This window comes from Manihot esculenta, chromosome 17, assembly GCF_001659605.2.
Source record: "Manihot esculenta cultivar AM560-2 chromosome 17, M.esculenta_v8, whole genome shotgun sequence".
NCBI lineage: Eukaryota > Viridiplantae > Streptophyta > Magnoliopsida > Malpighiales > Euphorbiaceae > Manihot > Manihot esculenta.
In genome coordinates this window covers 10451091-10475727 of record NC_035177.2, presented here as the reverse complement: position 1 = coordinate 10475727, position 24637 = coordinate 10451091, and the positions used below count along the sequence as shown (strand labels likewise).

At 36.4% G+C, this 24637-nt stretch overlaps 1 protein-coding gene across 9 annotated transcripts; it reads right to left on the bottom strand.

Moving 5' to 3' along the window:
* Window positions 1-285: 285 nt before the first annotated feature.
* LOC110604620 (tobamovirus multiplication protein 2A) lies at window positions 286-24598 on the bottom strand. Of its 9 annotated transcripts, none has more exons than XM_043952623.1 (8): window positions 24449-24591; window positions 20458-20594; window positions 19386-19645; window positions 9078-9177; window positions 3392-3472; window positions 3159-3263; window positions 1322-1531; window positions 286-609 (listed from the first exon to the last, which is right to left on the bottom strand). In XM_043952623.1, exons 2-8 carry the CDS (start codon window positions 20515-20517, stop codon window positions 502-504), a joined length of 924 nt encoding a protein of 307 aa, XP_043808558.1. In that variant the 5' UTR covers window positions 20518-20594; window positions 24449-24591; the 3' UTR covers window positions 286-501. The 9 variants fall into 9 exon arrangements, with proteins under 9 accessions (XP_043808558.1, XP_043808560.1, XP_043808559.1 ...); XM_043952625.1 differs by having other exon boundaries at window positions 20548-20594; window positions 24449-24590; XM_043952624.1 differs by having other exon boundaries at window positions 19386-19690; window positions 24449-24589.
* Window positions 24599-24637: the final 39 nt, after the last annotated feature.

Here is a 24637-nt window from a genome sequence, read left to right as displayed (position 1 = left end):
AAAAATCAACTTAATTTTAAATGTTAACCGTTTTAATAATTTTTAAAATTTAATTATACGTATATATAAATAATTATAAAAAATTAACAAATTTAATAATATTATGTTATGAGATAATAAATTATTTATATTACTAAATATTAACCATTATATCAAAATTATAAAATGAACAATAATTTTTATTGTCTTGATTAATTTAAAGTTGGTAAAAAAATTTTAATTTTTATGGGATAATTTTAAAATAAATTTTAATTTAAATAATATTAAATTAATAGATAAGAGTTCTAATTTAAAACATTGATTATTATCGGATGATAAAGACATAATATAACCAAGTTATATGCTAATATAAATTTCATGTTTACGTAAAAATATTAAAATATTAAACTAATAGTTATAAAACAATGTCTATTATATACAAACTTCAGAGCAACAGAACTCTCATATCCTTGTCCACGGACTGGTTCCAAAAAAACCAATTCCAGCAAGACCCATAAGTTATCACATGATGGTGCATCGGCTCCTTTCTTCTGCAGACTCTGTGGACGATTGCTGGAACCGGTGTGACTCTGACGGGTTGTACGAGAACTCGGAAGTATCAAGTCCATACTGGACAACAAAAAATAACAAAAGTACAATGATTAGAATCAATGCTATGAGAAAGACATTCATCTGATTGTTCAACTATTTATCACCCAAAAAAAAATAAAAATTGTCTTCAATCATATGAGATTACAAAATTGTCTGCACGTAATCGATGCAGAGCTGAGGCCTGGCCCACCAGATAATGGGATATAACAATGTACACTAAAGTACGCTATGATCAAGAAATCAGGTATCCTTAAAGGAGGAAAAGGAGGGGGAATTGGCAGCATGTGACAACTCATAAAATATTAGTCAAATCACCGAATTTGGACATTTAAGTTCTTGAACGAGATGCAAATAATACATTTTCTAGGTTGTGCAAACTGTGAACCAAAATAAATGGAATATTGCAGATATAACAACAAAATGAGTTGGAAGACAAATTTCCATCATTATACCAGCATCACTCTGAATATAATGTCAACAACAAAGCATGAGCAAATCAATGGAAGAATACAACAAAAGCAATTCACATCACAAATGTCAACTGCAAGGGAATTTTTTTTATTTTAAGAAAAAAGGAAATCAAAATACTCGGCTCATGAAAATTAACTTGTGCACCAAATTGTGGAACTTGCATATTTGGATATACTCACCCATACAAATAATCAAAGACCACCAGATGGATAACCATATATGCCCCAAGAGAAAAACGTTAGCTCAGAACAAATCATACCTTTTCCCTCATTCGCGCGCTCCAAGCATCATTTCTGCTAGGTCGCTGATCAAGGGTACCAGCAGCAGCCACACCTGTTGCAGGGCCTGGTGGTCTGTTAAGCAAAGGCTGGCGGGTCTGTTGTCTTGGGGCAATAAGCTCATCATCACTATCATAGTCTGCTGGCCTGTTTGCAGCCCTAACAATAAGGGCTAACACGAAAAGTAGAGCCTACAAGAGTATGTTAACTCATTGTAAATGAGACATCGAAACACAAAAAACAAGGCAATTCCTTGATTAGCAGTTGAAAATTACAGAAGAACCAGTGAAGTCAAAATCACATGTTACAATATGGACTATGGAGCCAGTCCCATATCAGCAATCACTGTATTTTACACCAATGATTCGCACCAGCAAAACCATGTGGATTAAGGAAAAACATTGCCAGATATAACTATATGATGGATAAAAATATCACAGGAATTAAAATTTGATCCTTTTCATTTCCATTTAATTACTAAATGTCTCAAAAACTATGCACGAGGCGATAATAGTTTCAAATGCAAGTAGCCAATTGTACAACGTAATACAACTAATAGTTTCATTTAATTACACTCAAAACAATTAAGCTTAGGCTCATTTTCAACTTTTATGTTGTAACAGGCAGTATGAAAGCCATTATTGTCCCTTTGAAGCAAAAAGGCACACTATAAACAACCTATAAGGCATACAGTATGGGTTTAATTCATGACATTAAGAGATATTTGCAACCTGGGTAATCATTTGTCACTCATTTTACTTGCTAAGGTCCCTGAAAATAACATAATTCCACCATTGTGATCAAATTACTTGTGAAGCCTCTCCTCTCCGTGCATCAAAATTATGCTATCCAAAATTCAAATGCCCAAATTTATATAACAGAGTATACTTTTCTGAGTGAACGGTAAGAGACAATGGTCTAAATTGTGTGGGCTCCAAGTTTTACTATTTAACCAGAAAAAAACATAAGTAAGCAACTTACCCAAAGAAAAATAAAAAAGATAATAAAAAAATACACACATAAGCAAGCAATGAATTAACACATCAAGGAGAAAAATAGCAGAAGAGGTATAAAGAATCATTATTCTCAACAGAGATGGAACTTCCTTAAAATAGGACAAAGAATCCCCCTTGCCACATTGATATGGAACATCATCTTCCAACCTACCTTTAGTGAAAATGGTGCTTTAGAAAATAAATGTTTATGGGAATATGGACCATTCAGTTTCTCTGCCCTACGTGTAGAATCTTTATATCTTGAGGAGAGAAGAAAATGAATTTCCAATATAGCTTTGTTGATTTGTCAATATGGAACTTGTCCTTTACAATCAAGGCTTCAGCTAAACAATGAACTTATTCAAGTCTTTCAAGAACAAAACTCAAAAAGTCAATGAACCACATATCAGCGAGCTTCTAACAAGAACTTCATGCCACATTATATTCTCTCGCATTTGTCCCCATTCACAAATACTGCACATGCATTTTTTTTCTTTTAACAAACAGTTTACATTTTATCAACAAAAGTAAAATTTTAACATATATTGACAAGTACTTCGCACTATGTTGTTAATGTAGCAACATGCTTTCTCTTAAACAAAATGGTGCCTATGGTGACAGCAAGGAGAATGAGATGACTAAGAACACAGATGAGTAATGATGAAAGCACACATGATCATCTTTTAACTTTTTGGCTACAAGATATGTGATACTCATAAAAGGATTAGCAAACACTCAGCCACATCCGCTGCTCAGTTTAAGCCAGGTAATTAGAGTAATATCAAAAGCCTAACAAAAGCAAATGGGATTATGTCGTGCTTACCTCCAAAATAACTACTCCAAGAGCAACCCATCTCACAATGTTCCAGTTTTTTTTCAGAAAATCATATATCATGTCAAAATCACCAGTTTTGTCAGTTGGAAGTTCCTAAAGAACAAAATCATAGCATGGCCAAGATAACAAGGTTAAGATTTATAATATGTTTTCTTTCCCTTTTTTTTTAAAAAAAAAAAGAAGAAAAAGAAATATATATATAGAGAGAGAGACAGACTTACTTCTTTCCAACTTTTGTCAAAGAAAATGAAGGCTGCAGATCCCAATTCTACCAATATCAACATGATAACCAATACTGAATACTATAGTTGCTTAAGGAAATCAGTCATCATAAAATGAAAAGGCAGGAGGCTGTCCTGTAGCCGATTGCCAAACAGTACTGAGACCGTTGAGAGAGAGAAGAAATAAGAGAAGAAATCTGAGAATTGAGAGGAGTAGAAGAAGAGCTTTGTATTGATGAATCTGAATAGCTTTCTACCCCTGTGCTACCCCTATATATTTTGTTTCAGTAACAGTAATACAGCTGTGTAACAAACTACCTCCTGTCATAACAACTTTATGAAAATAATACCCAAACTATCCTTATGCTTACCCTCCCCAAAATTACTTATAACCTTCAATAACATTTCTTCTTTTCTTCCTATAATATGTAACAATACCCTCCCCACGAGGACCTTCTTGTCTACTGTGCTGAGATAAAAGCCTTGTCTTCCCAAGTAGCATCTTCAATAGGTAGATTGATCCATTTAATTAACCCTTGCAAGACTCGCTGGCCATTCCTGAGAATAGTTCTCTGCTTCAGAAGCTGCTCAGGAGTAACCAGAAATTGATCATGTGACGTAACTGGTAATTCTTGCAAGGGAATTACACTAGTCTCCGGTTGTTTCTTCAAGAGAAAGACATGAAATATTAGGTGAATAGTTGATGTGGGAGGGAGTTGCAGCTTGTAAGCTACTGAACCAACCTTTGCAATTATCTGAAAGGATCCATAATACTTAGCTGAAAGCTTGAGAGATCTTCTCAGAGCCAAGGAAGTTTGGCTGTAAGGCTGCAGCTTCAAGAACACACAATCTCCCATGGTAAATACCCTTTTTGATAATTTTTTATCTGCCTGTTGTTTCATTCTCAACTATGCAGCCTGTAAATTCTCTCTCAGCAATTGAGTCATGGCCTTTCTCTTGATAAAAAGATCTGTAACAGAAGCCAACTCAGGTGTCTCCTGTCTGTTAGCCAAAGGAGCTGGAAGGTGCCCATATAAGACTTCAAAGATGACATTCCAATGGCACTATGAGGGTTAGTATTGTACCACCATTAAGCCAAAGGAAGCCATTTGCTCTATTTAGAGAGGGCTGTGAAAGTCATACTCCTCAGATATCCTTCCAAACACTGGTTAAGTCTTTTAGCTTGTCCATCACTCTAGGGATGATAAGCTGAACTATAGCAGAGAGAAATACCCAACAATTTAAAAAGCTCCTTCCAGAACAAGCTAGTCAAAATTTTGTCTTGGTTAGAGACTATAGACAATGGTATTCCATGTAATTTAACCACAGAATCCAAAAAGACTTTAGCAACATTAGTAGCAGAAAAAGGATGGGCCAGGGGAAGGAAGTGAGCATATTTAGAAAATCTGCAAATTACCACCAAAATGGTATCCTTACTCCCTGATTTAGGTAGCTACTCTATGAAATCCATGTTTATGTGCTGCTAAAATTGTGAAGGTATAAGTAATGGTTGCAACAACCCAGGATTAACACAGTGCTCTGGCTTACATCTTGCACAATTATCACATTGTTTAACCCATCCAAATATTGCTTTAAACATCCCCGTCCAGTAGAAATGCCTCTTAAGCTTTAGATAAGTAGCCTGAATACCAGAATGCCCTCCTAGATTGGAGTCATGATATAAGGCTAAGGCTAGTAGATGTGCTCTCAATTTGCCTCCGCAACCCACATACAACCTATCCTTGTAATAAAGAAGCCCTTTCTTGATAGCATAACCTTCATGAGCTGTGCTAATGATAGCCGGCGGCTGAGAGAATAAGGCAATAGCATGCTCATCCCCTTCATAACTGTCCACCAAATAAGTCATCCAAACAGGCTATAATACAGAAGTTCCTTGAACACCCAAGCATGCCGTGTTCACATGTCTTCTTGAAAGGGCATCAACTATTTTATTTTCAACCACCTTTATGTACAGAATTCTGTAATCCAAGCCTAAGGGCTTAGAAACACCCTTTAATTGCAAGTTTGTATGCAACCTCTGTTCTAACAAGTACTTAATGCTCTCACGGTCAGTCTTGATATAAAAGGGACCCTGTTCAAGATAATGTCTCCACTTCTGGACAGCAAAAGTGATGGCCAATAATTCTCTTTCATAAACCGATAGCCCCTGATTTTTAGGACCAAATGCGTTAGAAATATAGGCAATAGGATGCCCATTTTGTTGTAGGAGAGCGCCCATTCCAGCATTGCTTGCATCCGTTTCCACCACAAAAGATTGGGTAAAATCCTCTGGTGTTATGGTCATTGCTTCTCTAAGAGTTTTAAAAGCAATTTGTGCCACTTTCATTCCACCGAAAAGCATCTCTCTTTAATAGGTTAGTCAAAAGCCTACTGATAAGACCATAGTGCTGCACAAAGTTTCTATAGTAGCCAACAAGCCAAGAAAACTCCTAAGTTCCTTCAATGATTGAAGCACAAGCCAAGATCTCATCACCTGTATCTTGGCAGGATTAGTAGCAACTCCTGCCCTAGAAATTATATGCCCCAAGTAATCAATTTAAGCCCTCTCAAACAAACACTTCTTGTTAGCAAATAACTGTTGTTGTTGGGAGTCAATCTATGCTGTAAACTAGTATATCATCAAAGAACACTAGAACAAAATTTATGAATTAAAGGCTCAAAAATATGGTTCATGAGGGCCTGGATAATAGCAAGGGCATTGGTAAGCCCAAAAGGCATTACCTTAAACTCAAAATGTCCATGGTGAGTTTTGAAGGTAGTTTTGGGAATGGCCGGTGGATCCATTCTAATTTGGCGGTATCCTACCTTGAGATCCATCTTGTAAAAGACCTTAGTTCCATTAGTTCCATGTAACTCATCAAGTAGATCATCTATAATAGGGATAGGAAATTTGTTCTTAATAATAAGGCTGTTTAATTTTCTATAATCCATACAAAATATCCATAATCCATCCTTTTTCTTGACTAACAAAACAGGGGAGGAAGCTTGTACTAGGCTAAATTAGGGAGTTGTTTAGCATTTCAGTGACAAGCTTTTCAATCTTTTTTTTTTTTGGTAACGTGGGTATCAGTAGGGTCTTATAGTAAAAGGCTGGCTGTTTAGTTGTAAAGGGATAGAGTGATTATGATTTCGAAAGGGTGGAAGACTAGAAGGTGGCTGAAAAATAGCTTGGTATTGGTCTAACAATAATTACAAGCCTGCAGGATGAGTTTGAGAGTTGTGGGAGAAGTTTAGACGGTAACAATTGCTCAGTATCTTTGTAATGTAACATCCTAGTAGTAGAGGCTAGAGGCTCTATCCCAAATAGTGTAATTAGTTTCCTTGCCTCATAAAGGAGATTGAGGACTGATGGAAATATCAAATAGGATAGGATCAAATAACTTCATCCAATTCACCCTAAGAATGATATCAAAACTGCCCATATCCAGAACCCTAAGGTCAAATGTGAACTTAAAGTGTTGAACCCACCAAGTGAAACCAGGACACATGTGACTTCATTTTCCTTCCATCAGCCACTGTTACTTCAATATGAGGAACCTTTGCTAAAGGTACTTTCAATTCAGCAGCCACCCAAGCATCCATAAAACTATGGTTACTCCCATTGTCGACCAATATCACCAACTGCCAGCTCTTGTATTGGCCAATAAGCGTCACAGTTGAACCAGTCTCATTACCTTCTGTTGCATTCAGAGAAATGGTCATTTCCTCTGTTTTTCCCACTTCTCCCTCTCCTTTTTGTGCTTCATGCCACTCCTGAAACCCTTCTATTTCAGAATCCTCACCTTGCAAAGCCATCACAGACTTTTGCTTGCATTGGTGCCCAAGAAAATATCTCTCTCCAGACTTGAAACAAGGTCTAAGTTGCCTTGTACCCCCTTGAAATTGATTAGTCTTGTTGGGTGTTTGGCTAACTGGGGTTGGGTTGTTGCTTGACGTTTGGCTTTGGTTGCTATTTGGCTGAATTTTAGAGGTAGCAGAAATTATTTTTGGACTATTGCCCGTGTCTTGGTTGGGAGGTTTTGGTGGATAAAGGTAATTTATAGGTGTTTGATTAGTTTTATAAGAAGAGAAATTCTGGTTGTAAGTGTTTGGCTTAGAATAATGCTAAGGTGATTTTTGGAAGTATGAAGGTGTTTTTGGATATCCCAAGAGTTGCTCTTGAAATCTAGCAATCTCAAAGGCATGAGAAAGATTTGTGGGTTTTAGCATCCTCACCATGGGTCTGATTTCATCCCTTAAACCCCCTAATAAAACCACCAAGAAAATAATCCTCCCCCAAATGAGGCATCACCCTCTCCATTCTAATCCGTAGGTCCTCAAATCTATCTTGGCAATCCTTTACACTCCCTTCTTGTCTCATTTTCATAAACTCCTCCACAATATCCTCTAACCTTTGATCCCCAAACCTACTGCACAACTTCCTTTCAAAATCATCCCAAGAATGAGGACCCCTACCCTTAATCCAGTTATGATAATAAGCATCAACTCTATCTATTTAAAATAGACTAGCAATTCCCACTTTCTCTTCACAAAGAACTTTGTAAACCTCAAAGTATTTGATACACTTCCTTACCCATATTCTAGGTTCTCTCCCATAAAAAGTAATTACCTCAATTTTTGAGAGATAATTATGTTTACCTTCAAGACCTGACAGAGGTCCAAACACTGTTCTGAAAGTATGTCTAGACCCAAAACCCTGATCCTGATTTTAGAGTTCCTTTATCTTTGGTGTTGGCAAGATCCCCTTTCCTCCTCCAGCCAACATTGCATCCTGAGTCATGCTTTCTTCATTAGCTACTCCCTTGCCCTTATCATTCACTATCCCTGATAGAAGGGATCGAAGTTCTTGCATAATTACATTCTTAGTTTCCACTGCACTCTGTCTCATCTCTTCCCTCATCACTTCCAGATTCCTCCTGGACTCTTCCTGTATGGCTCGCAATTGTTCTTCAAATTCATCCAATCTCACAGAGTCGGTGCCCACCACCACAGACCTTGTCATATTGCGAAGCTAAACAAAACTCAAATCGTAACAAGCTCTTATACCAAATATACTATACCCGATTGCCAAATAGTACCAAGAGCGTTGAGGGAGAAGAAATTTGAGAATTGAGAGGAATAGAAGGAGAGTTTTATATTGATGAATCTTAATACCTTTCTACCTGTGTGCTACCCCTATATATTCTGTTTCTGTAACAATAATACAGCTGTGTAACAAACTACCACCTGTCATAACAACTTTATGAAAGTAATACCCAAACTATCCTTATGCTACCCTCCTCAAAATTACTTATAACCTTTAATAACATTTCTTCTTTTCTTTCTATAATATGTAATAGAGGCATGCACACGTAAAATGTACTAAAAATTCCTCAGTCCTATAAGATGCAACCCCTTTGGATAAACATAGAATTGCAGGATCTTTAACAAATTTATCATTTACGCAAATTTCAATAGGGTAGAAAAGACATATAAAATTTAAATTGAAGGTAGGGCAGAATTTTTGTATATATGACTTTTTAGCTGCAATATCATATTATGAGACTTTGAGGAAATTGAAAGAGAACTAAATGAAAAGATGAAACCTAAATCTCACACTGCATTTTTCAGCAGATAACCTTCACAATGATAAAGTTCTCTAGACTAAAATGTGTAATCAGGATACACAAATGAGGCAACAACCATTTCTTGTCACAAATCCAATACAACCAAAACAAGAGATGATGAAGAGAACCACTCCTACACCAATAAATAAGTAAATAAACCTGCACAGGAAAATGGATCAAAATTAGAACTTGGCAGATTAAGGAGAATCCATGTTAGGAATGAAATCATAACAAGACAGTTACCAAGAAAAAGAAAAATCATAGAAGATAATAGAAGAAACAGATTGAGAAATATTGAGAGACAACATAAAAGAAAGAGAGATTTGAGAGAGGAATTGAGTATGTATTAGAAGGATTCTTCGATAAGTCAATTAGATATTTTCATCTCCTTTTATACACTGAAGACTACCTCTCCTGCCAAATCTAAAAACCTGCCTCTACAATATCTGCTCCTAAGCACTTTCCAAACAACTAACTATTTTCCCTCCATTTCTAACTACTCTCTCAGCTGCTTTTGTAACAACAACCCTCCCTTGAGAACATTATCATCCTCAGGAATGTACAAGTCTGATTGGAGCCTCAATGAGGGTTCTGACTTCCCAAGTGGGACCTCAGCTGGTATTTTGGCGAATGAGAGCTTTGAGAACTTGCTGATATTGATTATTTGCAGAAATTTCCCAACACTTTCTTGTGCTCCGCATTCTCCAGCTTTCATGCACATCTTCTTTAAGAATAACGCATGCAATTTCCTTCAGGATTAATTTCTTCTTTGGCCTTCTTGATACCTCCCTTTTATGCAACATGGAAATTAGGAAATCACAAGAACAAAATGAACGATCATGGTTCTCAAAATAATACCACTTCCTTACAACATTGCCCATTTCTCCAATTCCTTTTATCTTTTTCTTTATGAAAAACCTCCTCAGGAGTCTCAAGAATGAAAGAAATCCTTTTAAATTTGACTTGTAAAGTCCATATCGTTTTAATTGCATCCGATATACTTTTTTTTTTTCTGAAATTTCAATAGAGTCAGACTCAGAGTCGAGGATAATACAATATGCTCCTGAATTTGGGCGCTGCACTTTCCTTTTGGCGTCTTCTATTTTTCCAGTAATAATAAAGCACTCATCCACCTAAAATCAGTTTTCCTTCTTAAATTTGTAATCCCAACTCACCCAAATCATTTACAGACTGAAAACTCCCTTGCTCCTTGCCTTGAGAAGGAAAAAATCTCCCTCGGGATTGACAAGACAACCCTGCCATTTGCTTCCCTTCACTTCTTGAGATCCAGCAGAAATTTGTTGACTTATTTGATATGATTTGATTTGATTACGGATGAGGATCCTTAATTAATTCTGTAATTATTCTTTTGCTGTTTAGTTGTCACTTTTTGTGCATAACTAGTTATGTAAATCACTTGTACATATCAAGAGTGAAATATAATAATACTCTAAAATTTTCCAAAAATCTTCATAGTATCGGAGCTTTTTCCTGATTTTAGGGTTTAAAATCAATTTCTTCTCTTTAGGGTTTCAAAATCCTAGATCTACCTTTTTAGTACTACACTATCTAGGGACTTCTCTACATTTAACGGTCGGCCGGCACCAGAAAGATTGCTAGACCGTCGCTGGCCAGACTGCCTACTCCGACGCTGGAAAGGCACACGCATGAGACTCACGCGCCTCCCTTCCCGAGGCGTGAGACACCGTTCGACACTGCTTCGCTGCTCCGATCACTCCGACGCCGATTTTGACCCTCTTTCCGGCCTTGCCATGCCGCTACCGGGTCTTTGGGTGATTCGGTTGGCTTCTGTTGTTTGTACAATCTTGGGTACCTCCTATTCTTTCACAGTTCATTTGTTTTTACCATGGCAGAAGATAAAAATGTCTCGATTTCTAACTCTGATATCCTTCCTTGTAAATTAGTCCCGTAAAACTTGATGGAACCAATTCTCTTGCTTTGTCAAAGTTTTGTTTGTTGTTTATCAAGGCTAGAGGATTGCAGGGCTGTCACCCGTAATAAAAAGCAATCAATGAGAGTAATCCAGATTTTTCTTAATGGGACTCAGATAATTGTCTTGTTATGACATGGTTACTTAACTCTATGCAACTTCATATCTCTAAGTCCTATTTGTTAATTGATACTGCTGCAAAGATATGGAAGGCTTTGTCCTTAACTTATTCCAAGATTGGGAATGCTGCCCAAATTTATGATATTCGAAATAAAATCCATGGTACTAAGCAAGAAGAAATGATTATCTCCCAATTTTATTCTGAGTTATTATTTTGAGTTATGTGGCTTATGGCAGGAGCTTGATTACTATCACTTCCAGGCAGATTGTATTGGAGATGCAATCAAATTTCGAAAAATGATTGAAAAGGAACGGATCTATGATTTTCTTGTAAGGTTGAATAACAAATATGATCCAATTCGGGTCCAAGTGTTGGGAAAAATCCTTTTCCTTCTCTAGAAGAGGCCCATGTCCATGTTCAATAAGAGGAAAATCGCCAAACATGCTATGCTCTATACTGCACCAGTTGAAAAGATTGGGTTGGCTACTAGTTTGAGCACACTGCAGCCTCTGACTATTGTGGAAAACTGAGGCATACTAAGGAGACTTGCTAGAAGTTACATGGTTGTCCCACTAGAAGTCATAGAGGGAAACAATGAGAAACTTCTAGAGCTCAAGATAATTTAGCACAAACTGTGGAGGAGCCCTTTAAGGAGACAACAACTACTGAGTTTCTTTCCCCTAATAAAATTCAGAGTCTCATGCGCCTCCTATCTTATATTGACACATTTTTCTCCTACTCTGATGCCACATCTAACTTTGTAAAGTCAGATAATGCTTCTCTCTTGATACTGTTTCATGGATTATTGATTCTGGTGCGAATAGACACATGACAGACTCTTCTAAAGGTTTTTTTCAATTATTTTCATTCTCTAACTAAAGACAGTTATTTATACACTCAATATTAAATTATCATCTATCCTTCATATTCTCTATTTTCTTATTAACTTTTTACCTGTTAGTGCTATCACTAATGCTCTTAACTGTAAAATTGAGTTCTTTCCTGATTATTGTGTTATTCAGGATCTTCTCACAGAGAAGAGGATTGGCAATAATAGACTGCATGATGGCCTATACATGTTGGAAGGTAATCCAAGTTCTTCGTTATCTCAAGCCTGTTTTGGAGAAAATAAGAATGTCAATCAGGAATTACTACAGGTAGCACAGGCGGTTAGGACATACATCATTTTTTATCTTAGAAAAACTTTATCTAGTTTGTTTGCTAGAACTCAGTTTGATTCTTTATTTTGTGATGCTTGTGAGTATGCTAAGCACACTAGAACCTCCTATCCTTTGAGTCATAATAAAAGCTAAATTCCTTTTGTGACTATTCATTATGATGTTTGCGAGCCTACTCAAACTGTTTCCTTGTCTGGTAATCAATAATTTGTTACCTTTATTGATTGTTGCACTCGAATGACTTGGATCTATTTGATTAAAGCTAAAAGTGATGTCTTTTTTTTTTTCAATCTTTTTCACAAGATGATTTGTACTCAATTTGATACTAAGGTGAAAATTTTGAGAATCGACAATGAAAAAGAATATATGGATAGTAGGTTTTCTGCTTATTTGGAGACAAATGGGATAGAATACCAGACAAATTGTCCTTATATTAGTGCACAAAATGACGACGGTGAAAGGAAAAACAGGCATCTATTGGAGATAGCTTGATCTCTTATGTTCACCATGAATCTACCCAAAGCATATTGAGGAGATGCAGTCCTTGTATCTACTTATTTTATTAATAGAATACCCTTCAAGGCCCTTGACTTTATGATTCCTTTGGAGGTTCTACAAGGAAAGAATTCATACGTTGTTCCACCAAAAGTATTTGGGTATGTTTGCTTTGTCCATTCTAGGACAACGGGAAAGTTAGACCTTAAGGCCCTTAAATGTGTGTTTGTTGGATATTCTTCGGCATAGAACGGATATAGGTGTTATCATCCTCCATTTAGGAAATACTTTGTCAAAATGGATATTACCTTCCGAGAAATTGAACCCTACTTCAGTACCACCCACTCACCTCTTCAAGGGGAGAATAATGAGCAAGAAGAGGTAATCCCAAATTTTGTGATTCTAAATAATATGGTTCAGCGAGAGAGTTCTAGTCTTAGAGAAAAAAGTGTTCACGGAGATTTCTTCTAGTTTCACTGATGAGAAGACACACGAAAAGGTGTACAAGTTAGAAAAGGCTTTATATGGGCTAAAACAATCCTTCAGAGCTTGATATGACAAGTTTAGCAGAGTCATGATGTCCTTTGGTTACCAACAGAGCAATATTGATCACACTCTGTTTATTAGACATCACAAGGGTAAGATCACCCCTCTTACTGTGTAGGTTAATGATATGGTGGTGACAGGTGATGACAAAGAGGAAATGACTCGACTAAAAATATTGTTGGCTCAAGAATTTGAAATAAAAAAAATCTAGGAAAGCTTCAATATTTTCTAGATATTGAGATGGCTAGACTAGAAAAATGAATCTTTATCTCCAAAAGAAGTATATTCTGAATATTTTAAAAGAAACTGATATATTGGAAGTGTAAACCAACAAAATCTCCCATTAAAAGTAATCACAAGATACAAGCAGAAACTAGTGAGTCCGTGGATATTGGAAAATATTAGAGATTGGTAATTGATAGGGAAGTTGATTTATCTCTCATACACTCAACCAAGTATAGCCTATGCTATTAGCTTAGTTAGCCAATTCATGCATAACCCTCGCAAGACTCATATGCAGACTGTCTTTCGCATCTTGAGATACCTAAAGTCTATGCCAGATAAAGGACTTTTTTACGGTTGAAGCTTTTACAGATACAGATTAGGCATGATCTCTCGGCTACTGCAAAGTTGTGGAGAGAACCTTGTCACCTGTAGGAGTAAAAAATAAAGTGTTATTGCTCAGTTAAGTGCTGAAGCATAATACAGAGTAATGGCTCAAGGAGTGTGTGAACTTTTATGGTTGCAGAAGTTATTGGAGGAGCTGAGATTGCCCGAGAGAGATAAGATAATTTTATATTGATACAACAAAACTGGCGTCAATATAGCACAAAATCCAGTTCAACATGACCGAACGAAGCACATTGAGATTGATCCGCACTTCATTAAATAAAAATTAACAGACAGTGTCTTAAACTTAATTCATGTGACTTCTATTGAGCAACTTGCAGATGTGTTTATTAAAGAGATCAACAATCGAATCTACCATAATCTGATTTGCAAATTGGGCATGTGCAATATCTATGCACTAACTTGAGAGGCAGTGTTGATTTATTTGATATGATTTGATTTGATTATGGATTAGGATTCTTAATTAATTTTGTAATTATTTTTTGATTATTTGCTTCCTGTTTAGTTGTCATTCTTTGTGTATAAGTAGTCATGTAAATCAAGATCAAGAGTGAAATACAAGAATACTCTAAAATTCTCCAAAAATCTTCAAGTTCCTTCCCTTCTTGATCTTCAAAACCCCTTCTTCTTTAGTTCCTTCCAGCTCATGTCTAACCCCATTTAGCTCATACTTAAATTCTGCCCTCAACAACTCCCCTCTTCTTTGGTTTCTCAAGATTTGTCTTGCAAGACACCATCTTCCCTCCAAGGCTGCCTACTTGACAGCCTCATGGCTCACCACATTATCTCTAGCCATTGATTCTGATTCAAAGGGTTTGATTTGCAGATACAGCCCACAAACAAGTTCTGATACCAAATGTTAGGAACGAAACCCTGATAAGACAGTTACTGAGAAGAACTATAGAATAGAATAGAAGAAAGGGATTGAGAAATATAGAGAGAAAAGCTCTGAGAGAGAAAAACTATGACACAGAGAATTTTAGAGATAATCAAGTATTGTACTAGAGAAAACTACCTCTCCCGCCAAATCTAACAAGCTGCCTCTAGAATAACTGCTCCTAAATAGTTCCCAAAGGACTAAATATTTTTCCCTCCATTTCTAACTATTCTCTCAGCTATTGCGCCTTCCTATTTCTTTCTACTATTCGTAACAATCTAGAATTATTCGATTCTAATAAAAGTGGGCCATAGTCATAAATTCCTAAGACTAGAGTATCCTATAATTTTGTGATTGTGATTTTAACAATCTAATTTTATAATAGAACTCATAATTAGGAATCTCCTTCCGTCAAGCTAACATTTACAAGATAAGTTATATTTGATAATAAATATATTAAAAATAAATAGCAGAGATAAAACACAATACAATGCTTTTGAAGGCACTTATTTGAATTAGACTTTCCACTAAAATTCCTTTCTTCATCAACATCATCTAAACTTAACCTTCCACAAATGCAGTTTGGAACACAAAGGTTTCTATCAAAACACACACTCTCTCCACCTACTATCATTTAGATTCCTTCCAAAACAATATTGTTTTTGGTCAACAAGAATTTATTGCCAAAGAACTGCATACAGCTAAAGACTATACAAACCAAAAAGACCTGTACAGCAATCTCCTATCTACATTTGGTCTATGCAAAGACAGGCAAAACCATGAACTATACCCTGTGCAAACTCATTTTTCTAACATAGCAGCAATCAACCAAACTAAATCCACAAATTAATCACTAACCAACAGCAAGAAGACAACCAGATCTTGAGCATATAAACTACAAAACAAGAAGAAGAAACTAGAGTGAAAACACTCAAACTGTCACCATGTGTAGCTCAACCACAGCCCGATACACAACTTTCAATTTGTTGCACCATCCTGGAAATAAATCCATCATACATTCTGCCAATGCCATCCATAACTCAAGAAGGTACCCCATATTCTCAACCCTTCATTCAAAGTATTTCAGCACAGGAGAGCACCTCACCCATAATCAATAACCTGCAGTCCAAAGAAACTAGCCATCAAAGACAGTAAACAACTCTGCAGTCTCAAATGGCATTCAAAACATCAGCAGCACTCTGTTATGAATAGGGAATACTTCAAGGAGATAAGCTGACTGCTCTGCCACTTCATGCCTATTACAGTCAGCTTATCTCCTTCTAGTATATCCCCTATTCATAACACACTCATGAGTAATGCGACTCCATAGATGCAACATATAAGCAGCATCAGCAGAAGATTAATAGCATTTGTGCAATTCAACAGCCCGTCCAACCTCCCAAAACTAAACAGGTCACCCATCCAGCAGTAACAAAACAGTCCCATTCCAGTAGAGGCATATACATCTCAAGTAAAAGACCTGATATGCAATTTCGCCGTACTCTAACACGGGTATACAGCTGCAATGAGCACCAAAACACTCTACAACAAAGAAACAGAACACAACCAAACCCAGGGCACAGCCCTACACAAATAAGAAAATTAAATCCAGTTATTCCAATTCACTCTACTATTTACATTCCATTCCATTCATTCATAAACTTCATTCTAATAGTCAAACCAACCTCCTTTAAAATTCTATCTGCATCAACACCTCTCTGCTGAAAAATTAACTGATTTTGTTCCCACCAAATGCAATAAACAGTTGCTGCAAAAGCAACTCTCCTCCCAGTGGCCAGCAGGGCCTTACCTGAAGCCTTCCTCGTGAACCAGCTGACTCATTTTGGGTCTCCTAATGCTGCATTTGTGCAAGAATTCTTCCCAACTCTGCTTGAGAAGTGACATTTAAAGAAAATATGCTCTATAGTTTCGTCCGTGTTCATGCAAAAGCAACATAAGGTATCCACTGCAAGATTCTATTTTGCCAACCTTGTCTTCACTGCTAATCTACCTTGAATAGCCAGCCAAACAATAAAAGCATGCCCAGGATCATGGCCTTTTCCCCACACCAGTTTCGACCAGCTCACACAATTGCTCTTACTTTATCAACTCCTTCCAGGCACTGGCTATGGAGTAGGTGCCAGATGTTGATACCCTCCAATGAATAGAATCCTCCTGATCCTCCCTTATCCTATAGGATCTAACCTCCTCCCAAGCATGCTCAGTCTCAGTATCTATAGGGTCTACTAACCTCCATTGGGCTCTCCTCCACAAAACCTTCACGTTAGCCTTCTTAGATACTTCAGTATCCTCAATTCTCACCTCATGTTCTCAATCTCACTGGTGCCATTCAACCAAGGATCATACCAAAGTGTGAACTCTCTGCTTCCCAACTCATATTTATAAGCTTCTTAAACAAACCCCTCAGATTCAGTAGGTGCCTCCAAGACCAGCTTGCATCCTGTGTGTTTCGTAATCCCCCCAAAACTCATCCGTTTAGCTTGTTGTGATTAACCCAAGCAATCCATAAAGATGTTTTAACAGTTAGAATATCCTAGATCTGCTTCCTAATTGCTGCTATGTTACAAGGCCAGTTTCTTTCACCCTAACCCTCCTCCCCTTTTAGGCCTACAGATTTCTCCCAAGCCACAGACCCCCTTCTTCCCCTATCCCAGTTAATGTCCACAAAAAAGTTACTACATTTTTTTAAAATTTCTTTGGTTACAGCCATAGGAATGATAAACACACAACTCCAATAGACATGCATACTTCTAAGCACTGAGTTGATCAACTGAACCCTGCAGCATATGACAATTGTTTTGAAGCCTAGGAATTGAATCTAGTACTGATTCTCTCAACGAAGTAAAATGCACTTTTTTAACAATAGAAGATACCAGCAGTAGACCAAGGTACATGACTGGCAAATGCCCTTCCCTAAAATGCAAAAGTTGACACATCTAAGTTTTCACCTGCTCCTGAATCCTAATAAAGAAAACAAAGCTCTTCTAATTAAGAAAAATTCCAAAACTTATAGAGGATCCACAAGCCATCTCAAAAGAAATACAACCAAAAAAGTCATAAAACCCCTTTCAATATGCTTCTGTAACCCTACACCCACTAGATTCCTACGAGACAATGAAATACACTCATTTGAGTCATTTCGTTCAAACAAACACCAATTCTATTCCTACTTGACACTCATTTTGCTCTAGACAATATATGCCGATAGTCATCACCCACCAAGAATTTTCCCTCAGCAACATATCTCCATATCCACTTCCCAAGCGATGTTTTTCGGAAAAAAAAAAAACAAAAAAACAAAAAAAAAAGAAGGAAAGAAGAAGAAAAGAATATACTTGATCCCCAATTGGCATTAACTAAGGAGTATCCGCCTCTCGTTTTCTCAAATTATTTTTAAAATCATCTCTCTCACTCTATCAAAGCAACCCCATTAGAAAGCCTGCAAACTAAAAGATACCGAATGCAAATGGGATGCAGTGTTATCAAGGCAAGGGCAACACTACAGCAATAGGGTCTGCTGTCACCTTAGGCAAGAGGGGAGAGGCGAGGCGCAACGCCATTTTGAAAAAGGCAACAAAGCCAAATATTTTTTTATACATTTAAGTATACATATACATAAATATAAAAACATCAATGAACACCTATATTTAAAGGGAAAAAACATATATATTCAAATGAAAAACTATATTATTTGCAAAGAAGAGAGAACTTTTTTTTAAAAAAAAAAGGGGAAAGAAAAAAGGAGGATCTGCTGCTCTGCGAGGTCCAGTAAAGAGAGAAGAAAGGAAGAGAAAGAGAAAGGAAAAAAGGAGAAGAGAGAAAAATTAAACTAAAAAAAGACATGCTGCTGTGCAGGTCCCGTAGGGAGAGAAGAGAGGAAGAGAAAGAAGAAGAGGAGAGGAAGAGAGGGAGGAGGAAAGACATACCTGGTTGCTGGTATCGGTAGCAAGAAAGAGTAAGAAATTTGTGTTTTGGCTGCTGCAGTAAGTGTTATCTGCTGTTTGCAAGAGATGGATTGCGACTAGGGTTTTTCTTTTTGATGTTTAAAAGCATTTAAAAAAAAAAAAAACTTGCTTCTATGAGGCGTCGCCGCGGGCACCTCACTGTCTAAGCCCTAAGGTGGCACCTCTGTGCAGGGCGTCTCGCCTGATGCCTCACCTCTCACCTTTTTTCGCTTTTAACAACACTGGTATGGACAAGAAATAAATAGGCAAAAAATTATAGTTCAAAATAAAGTTAGTTGCCATCCTTCAGGCAAGTAATTCCTCTTCCATCCAGCTAGCTAAGCTTCTTTCAAATGTTTCAAAATATGGTTTCCACATTAATTTACCCTTATTGCCCCAATGGAAGGCCTTGAGGAATGCAGCAAACTCACACTCCAGCACGTTCCCAAGAGCCTAACTAAAGAGACCACAATATCACTTTTGAGAACAGCCAAAGCATCCAAATTTTACAATTCCAAACAATACAGTAAGTTTTCAACCATCACATACAGCTCAACTGAACTATCAAGAATTTAAACTCACAATTATGAATAAGGAAACATACCAAGCTTTGGGCAGCTTATCAAGGATACTTTCTGAAAATGACACAGCTATAAGCATTGGACGACCAAGCTGCATCAAACTTTGATCACCACTCACAGGAGCCAATGATGTGTCATTATCTGCTCTTTTATACTCGACAAATAAGTAAATCCCATAACCAACCATGGCAAGACCAACGAGGGTCAGCAAGAAGTTGAGGAGCTTCAGTATGCACTCCAAGCACCCTCTACAAGCCATAATATCTACAGCTTCCTCAGATCTCTGAAATTTCAGTTCAGTCACTTACTGTTTCACCAACTCACTGACCTTCATTAGAAACCCAACATTAAGTTCCATAAACTTTAAATGTTATTATCACTTTCCAAAATTAAATAAAGGATTATGAAAAGGATATATCTAAAAAATATTAACTATTATTATTTAAAATAAAGAAGTATAAAGTCTACCAAATTTCTAGATTCTAGACTGATCAGTATTCAGGATCCAGTTCTAAAAATAAATTGCAAGAAGTGAAAAAGAGGAAACTGTTAGATATGGCTTCTCTTTTCCATATCAATTCCTATGAACAAGCCACATCGAGATTACGAACATCATTTTAAAAAGTAATAATTATCATTTTTTCATAGAAGCCAAGTTATGTTAATCTTGATGATTGGTTATCCTCAGAACCTTACCATTAAGCATTATCTCTTCATTCCAAAAACAAGCAATCTAAGAAAAGCTTTGCATCTGAGAGCATTGTTTTAGAATGGGAGAAACACATGATAATTTAAGTTTTGAGGAGTGAGGATATTTTGAAAGATAGTATCTTTTACTATTTGATTCCAAATAGTGAAATTCTTTTGATTGTCTGGCCCATAAACAGGCTAGAAGGCTGAACCACATAAAATCATTGTATTGTCATTTTTAGTCACATAGTGAAAATTCTTTGGACTCTCTCACCTGTGGACATAGGCTAGAAGGCTGAACCAATCATTGTATTGACATTTTCATATCTTTGCTTACTATTTGGTCGCTCAACTGAATTTCTAACAAACTAGAATATGAGCCTAGTTATTCAATTGTGTTCATACCATGTCAACCGTGACAAAATTCAATCTTGGGCAATTTGATGCCAACATCAGTTTCAGCATTTGGAGAATTCAAATGGAAGCAGCCCTTACCAAAAAGAGGTAACAAAATGGTTTGCTTGGCAAGTCAAAGAAACCACCTATCATGAAAGATGCAAAATTTGATTAGTAGTTGAGAAACCATCATGTTAGGGTCCTTAGAAATGATCAGAGTTATGGGTCTGTTGCTAGAATTTTTTAGGGACGATTTTTTTTTTTTTTGCGACCTATGATAGCAATGGAACAAGCTCCTTAGACGAAATCTGAAAATCTTTTGAATTGAAGTACTCAAAAACTTCAGAAAAAATTTTTCATAATTCTATTCAGTTGCTGCAATTAAATACAAAAGGGAAATATAATCATCTCCTAAATACAGGAAACCATTAAGCAACACGGAGGATCACCCTCCTATACTAAAGAAAAGCAAAAACTAACTTGTACTATCTACATCATAATTAACCACTAAGAACATAAGTTTAACTACTAACTATATGACTCTTGAAAATAGGACAACAATTAACAACTTGAGAAAACGACAACTAAAACTTGGCAACAACACTGAAATTTCAGCAACACATGGCAGCATTAGTTGTCACTTGTAGCTGAATCTTGTTGAGGCCGGGTCTGCTATGCGCTTGTCCTCGAGCGCAAACTTAGAAAATTTCTGGGAACTATTCAACCAGTAGTTGGTCCATTGCAACATCTCCCAAGTCATCATTTACTAAATCTAGCCAGAATAATTTCTTGCACTGATGTCCCCAGCAAAGGGTTCATTAGGGTTAAAATAAAGTCCTTTCTGTCATCATTCCATCATCGTGGTTTATGCTTAATTATTCAAGTACCTTTTGTTTCCATTATTTGTTGAGATAAACAATTGGTTAAAGTACTTACAACACATATGGACTAATTTTTCCATTCATAAAGTCTTAACATGCTCATGGCTGTGACTAAATCTATTGCTTGGTGAAGTTCCACCTCAATAGCAATATATTCTTGTAATCCACTAAGATAAAACTATATTTTCTAATCCAGGGTGAGGCTTCCAATTCGAGAGACAAGAACCTCAAATTGGGTTTGGTAGCCGGCAACTATTCTGTTCCTATGCTTTAATTTTGCTAGCTCCCCTAATTTGTTACTAAGGATCAGTGGCCCAAAATGGAGATTGCAATGGTGCTTAAACTCTTCCCAAGTCAAGTTAGGAAAATTCTGCATTAACTACATGAACCACAATTGAGTTGTACCTTCCAAATGAAAAGAAGTCATACTGACCTTTCCTTCTACAGAAGTTTGTTAGTGTTAAAAGAAGTGCTCACACCTACTCAGCCACTATCTTAATGGATCTTCTTGACCATTGGAATGAGGGAAATCTAATTTGATGAATTTTGAAACAGTCATACCATTGCTTGATTTATCTGAATCAACTGATCCTACTACTCCCTTGTCTCTGGACACGCGAGAGTGGATGCTTCCCTCTATCACAAGTGTTGGGTTAGAGTGGAACCAGGTAATGTTAGGAATAAGAGATTCCAACTTAAAACTTAATTCTTCTTGGCGAGCCTTGTTGGCAGCTTGCTCTTCCAAGAACAAGGCAAGAATTCAATCAAGTTGTCGTTGGATTGAGTCACCCTTAACCCTTGGCTCTCATACTAAAATGTTAAGGTCCTTAGAAATGGATCGAATTATAAATCTATTGCTAAAATATTCTAGGGATGAAATTTTCTTTTTGCAACCTAAGGTTGCAATAGAAAAAGCTCCTTCGAGAGAACCTAAAAGTCTCTTCAGTTGAAATACTCAAAAACTTCAAAACATGTTCTCATAATTCTTTTATTGAGTTGCTGCACTTAAATACAAGAGGAAGACATTACCATCTCCTAAAAATAAGGAACAATTAAACAACATAGAGTATCACCCTCCTACCACTAAGGAAAAGCAAAAACTAACTTGAATCTACATCTTAAGTTAACTATTAAGAACATGGCTTAACCACTAACTACATGACTAATTAACAACTTGAGAAAATGACAACTAAAACCTGGTAGCAACACTGAAATTTCAGCAACACGTGGCAGCATCAGCTCTCACTTGTAGCTGGATCTTGTTGAGGCTGGGTCTGCTAACACATTGACAACAATCCAACTTTGCTTCTCAAAGAACCTATCTATGAAGTTATTCACAAAGATTACTTCAAGTGTATGGCCTAAGTTGGAGTTAATATGCATGACAAAAAGTCTTGCCAACAAGCTTTGTCGCAAGAAGTGCTTGTCTACTCTCCACATGGTTGAATGTACACTCAAGATTCTCACTTGGACAAATTAAAATTCCATATTAATTGATTTGGAAAATATGGATGTTGAAATTGAACATAAGATAAAGTTACTTTGCTAGTCTATTCACTACCATCCTCACACCATGACCAGTTGCTTTAAAAAGATAATCCTGAAATCCAAAGATGTCTAATCATGTTTATTGTTTAAGAAATTTTTTATTTAGAACCTCATTGAGAGGGAGAAGCAAAGATTTTAATGGTTAAAGCAACAAGTCAAGAAAAAGAAAGAAATAATAAGTCGTCAAAATCCAGATCTAAGTATAGAAGTCATATAAACAAATTTCATCATTAACATAAAGTATTGGAAGTTAAAAAATAAGCACTATAAAAATAAAAACACGTTGAAACAGACTGATATATATATACTGAAACTATTATTTTCGAGTCTAATTTAAAGGAAGTAAACTGAATGGATTCTTGAGTCTGGTTGTACCCATCACATGTTTCCCCATAAGGATTAGTTCACCACTTACTTTGTTGATTCTGGTGTTGTTTTTGATAGGTAATATTACAAGTAAGAACGGTAAAGGTGCAACAAATTAAGACGCAAGACAATAAGATTAGAACCTTCATGGGTGTCGGACTGAAAAGCTTCATCTCTTTAGGTGCCTTTGAGTCTCATGAGCGCGAATACACTGCTGAAAATGGAGTTCTAAAAGTCTCCAAAGGACTTTGTGTTAATAAAATTAATAGATTTTAAGACTCATATGTGCTGCAAGGTTCTACTATTCCTCATTTCTGTTATTTTAATTTCAGTAGTTAGATTGGGAAATTGAATTTTAATACTGTCACCGAGTATGTTATGAATGGTGGCTGTTGGCCATTTCTTTGACAATACAAAAGTTCAGTTGATTTCCAGAAAATCACATCATTGTGTTCCCATCTCTATCATTCATCTCATACTGAGTCATCACATTATCCTAATATTGATTATTTACTATCTTTATCTTAATCAATGATTATCCTTATCTTGAGGATGTTATCCTTAGACCTTAGCTACAACAAAGAGAACGCTTCTTGATTACAGAATCAAGCAATCTGAAAAAAGCTTTTATCCAAGAGCATTTTCCAGAGTGAGAGAAAAACGGATTACTTAGGGTTTTGGGCAGTGAGGAAATTCTGCTATTCCACATAATGAAAACCAAACCACGTAAAATCTATGTCATCATTTTCATTTCTCTAGTTATTATTTTGTTGACCAATTGAATTTTCCAAGCTCAATTTCTAACAAGAAGCAAAACAATGTTTTTAAACAGAGATAAAGTTGGTCATAAATCCACGAAAGAACAAGAAAATAAAGCCGAATTTTTTTTTTTTTACTTTGTTTTCCTTTCCCAGTTTTCTCAGCAACCAAACAAAGCTTCAGTTATATTACATGAAAACCATAAAATCACAAAAATAAATAAATAAACAGAACTTGTTGAGCGCAATCGACTTCCATCGAATCAATTTCAATTCATTCAATTAACTAAGGACCTAAACAGGCACCAATAATCGAAAAAGAAAATAAAAATTTCCGATTGAAAAGAATCTCACATCAATTTAACTTCGATCAAGTCAAATTAATTAGAATGTTTAAGAAAAGAATACTATGGCACATGAATAAACAGAAAATCGAAGGGAACTTACGAATTCGAAGATTTCTCAGACTGCGAGCTTTTCCCCTTTTTTCAGTTTTTCAGAGTGTCTGGAAATTCAAGAGGTGGAAACGTGATACTAGGACACATTTCCTTATTTCGCTCCTTTTTGCCTTTTGGCGTTTCTTTCCATATATTTCCACTCCCCTTCTTACATGGTGCAATTACTAGAAGTCCCATA

Excerpts from the sequence above, each read along its gene's own strand:
- LOC110604620 (XM_043952623.1), bottom strand. The coding sequence starts at position 20,517 with ATGCTGAAACTGATGTTGGCATCAAATTGCCCAAGATTGAATTTTGTC. Across the intron at positions 9,178-19,385 it reads GATAAGCTGCCCAAAGCTTG|GTTTATTTACTTATTTATTG; the intron begins GTATGTTTCCTT and ends TTTCCTGTGCAG. Across the intron at positions 3,473-9,077 it reads ATGGTTGTTGCCTCATTTGT|TATTCAGTATTGGTTATCAT; the intron begins GTATCCTGATTA and ends AAGCAACTATAG.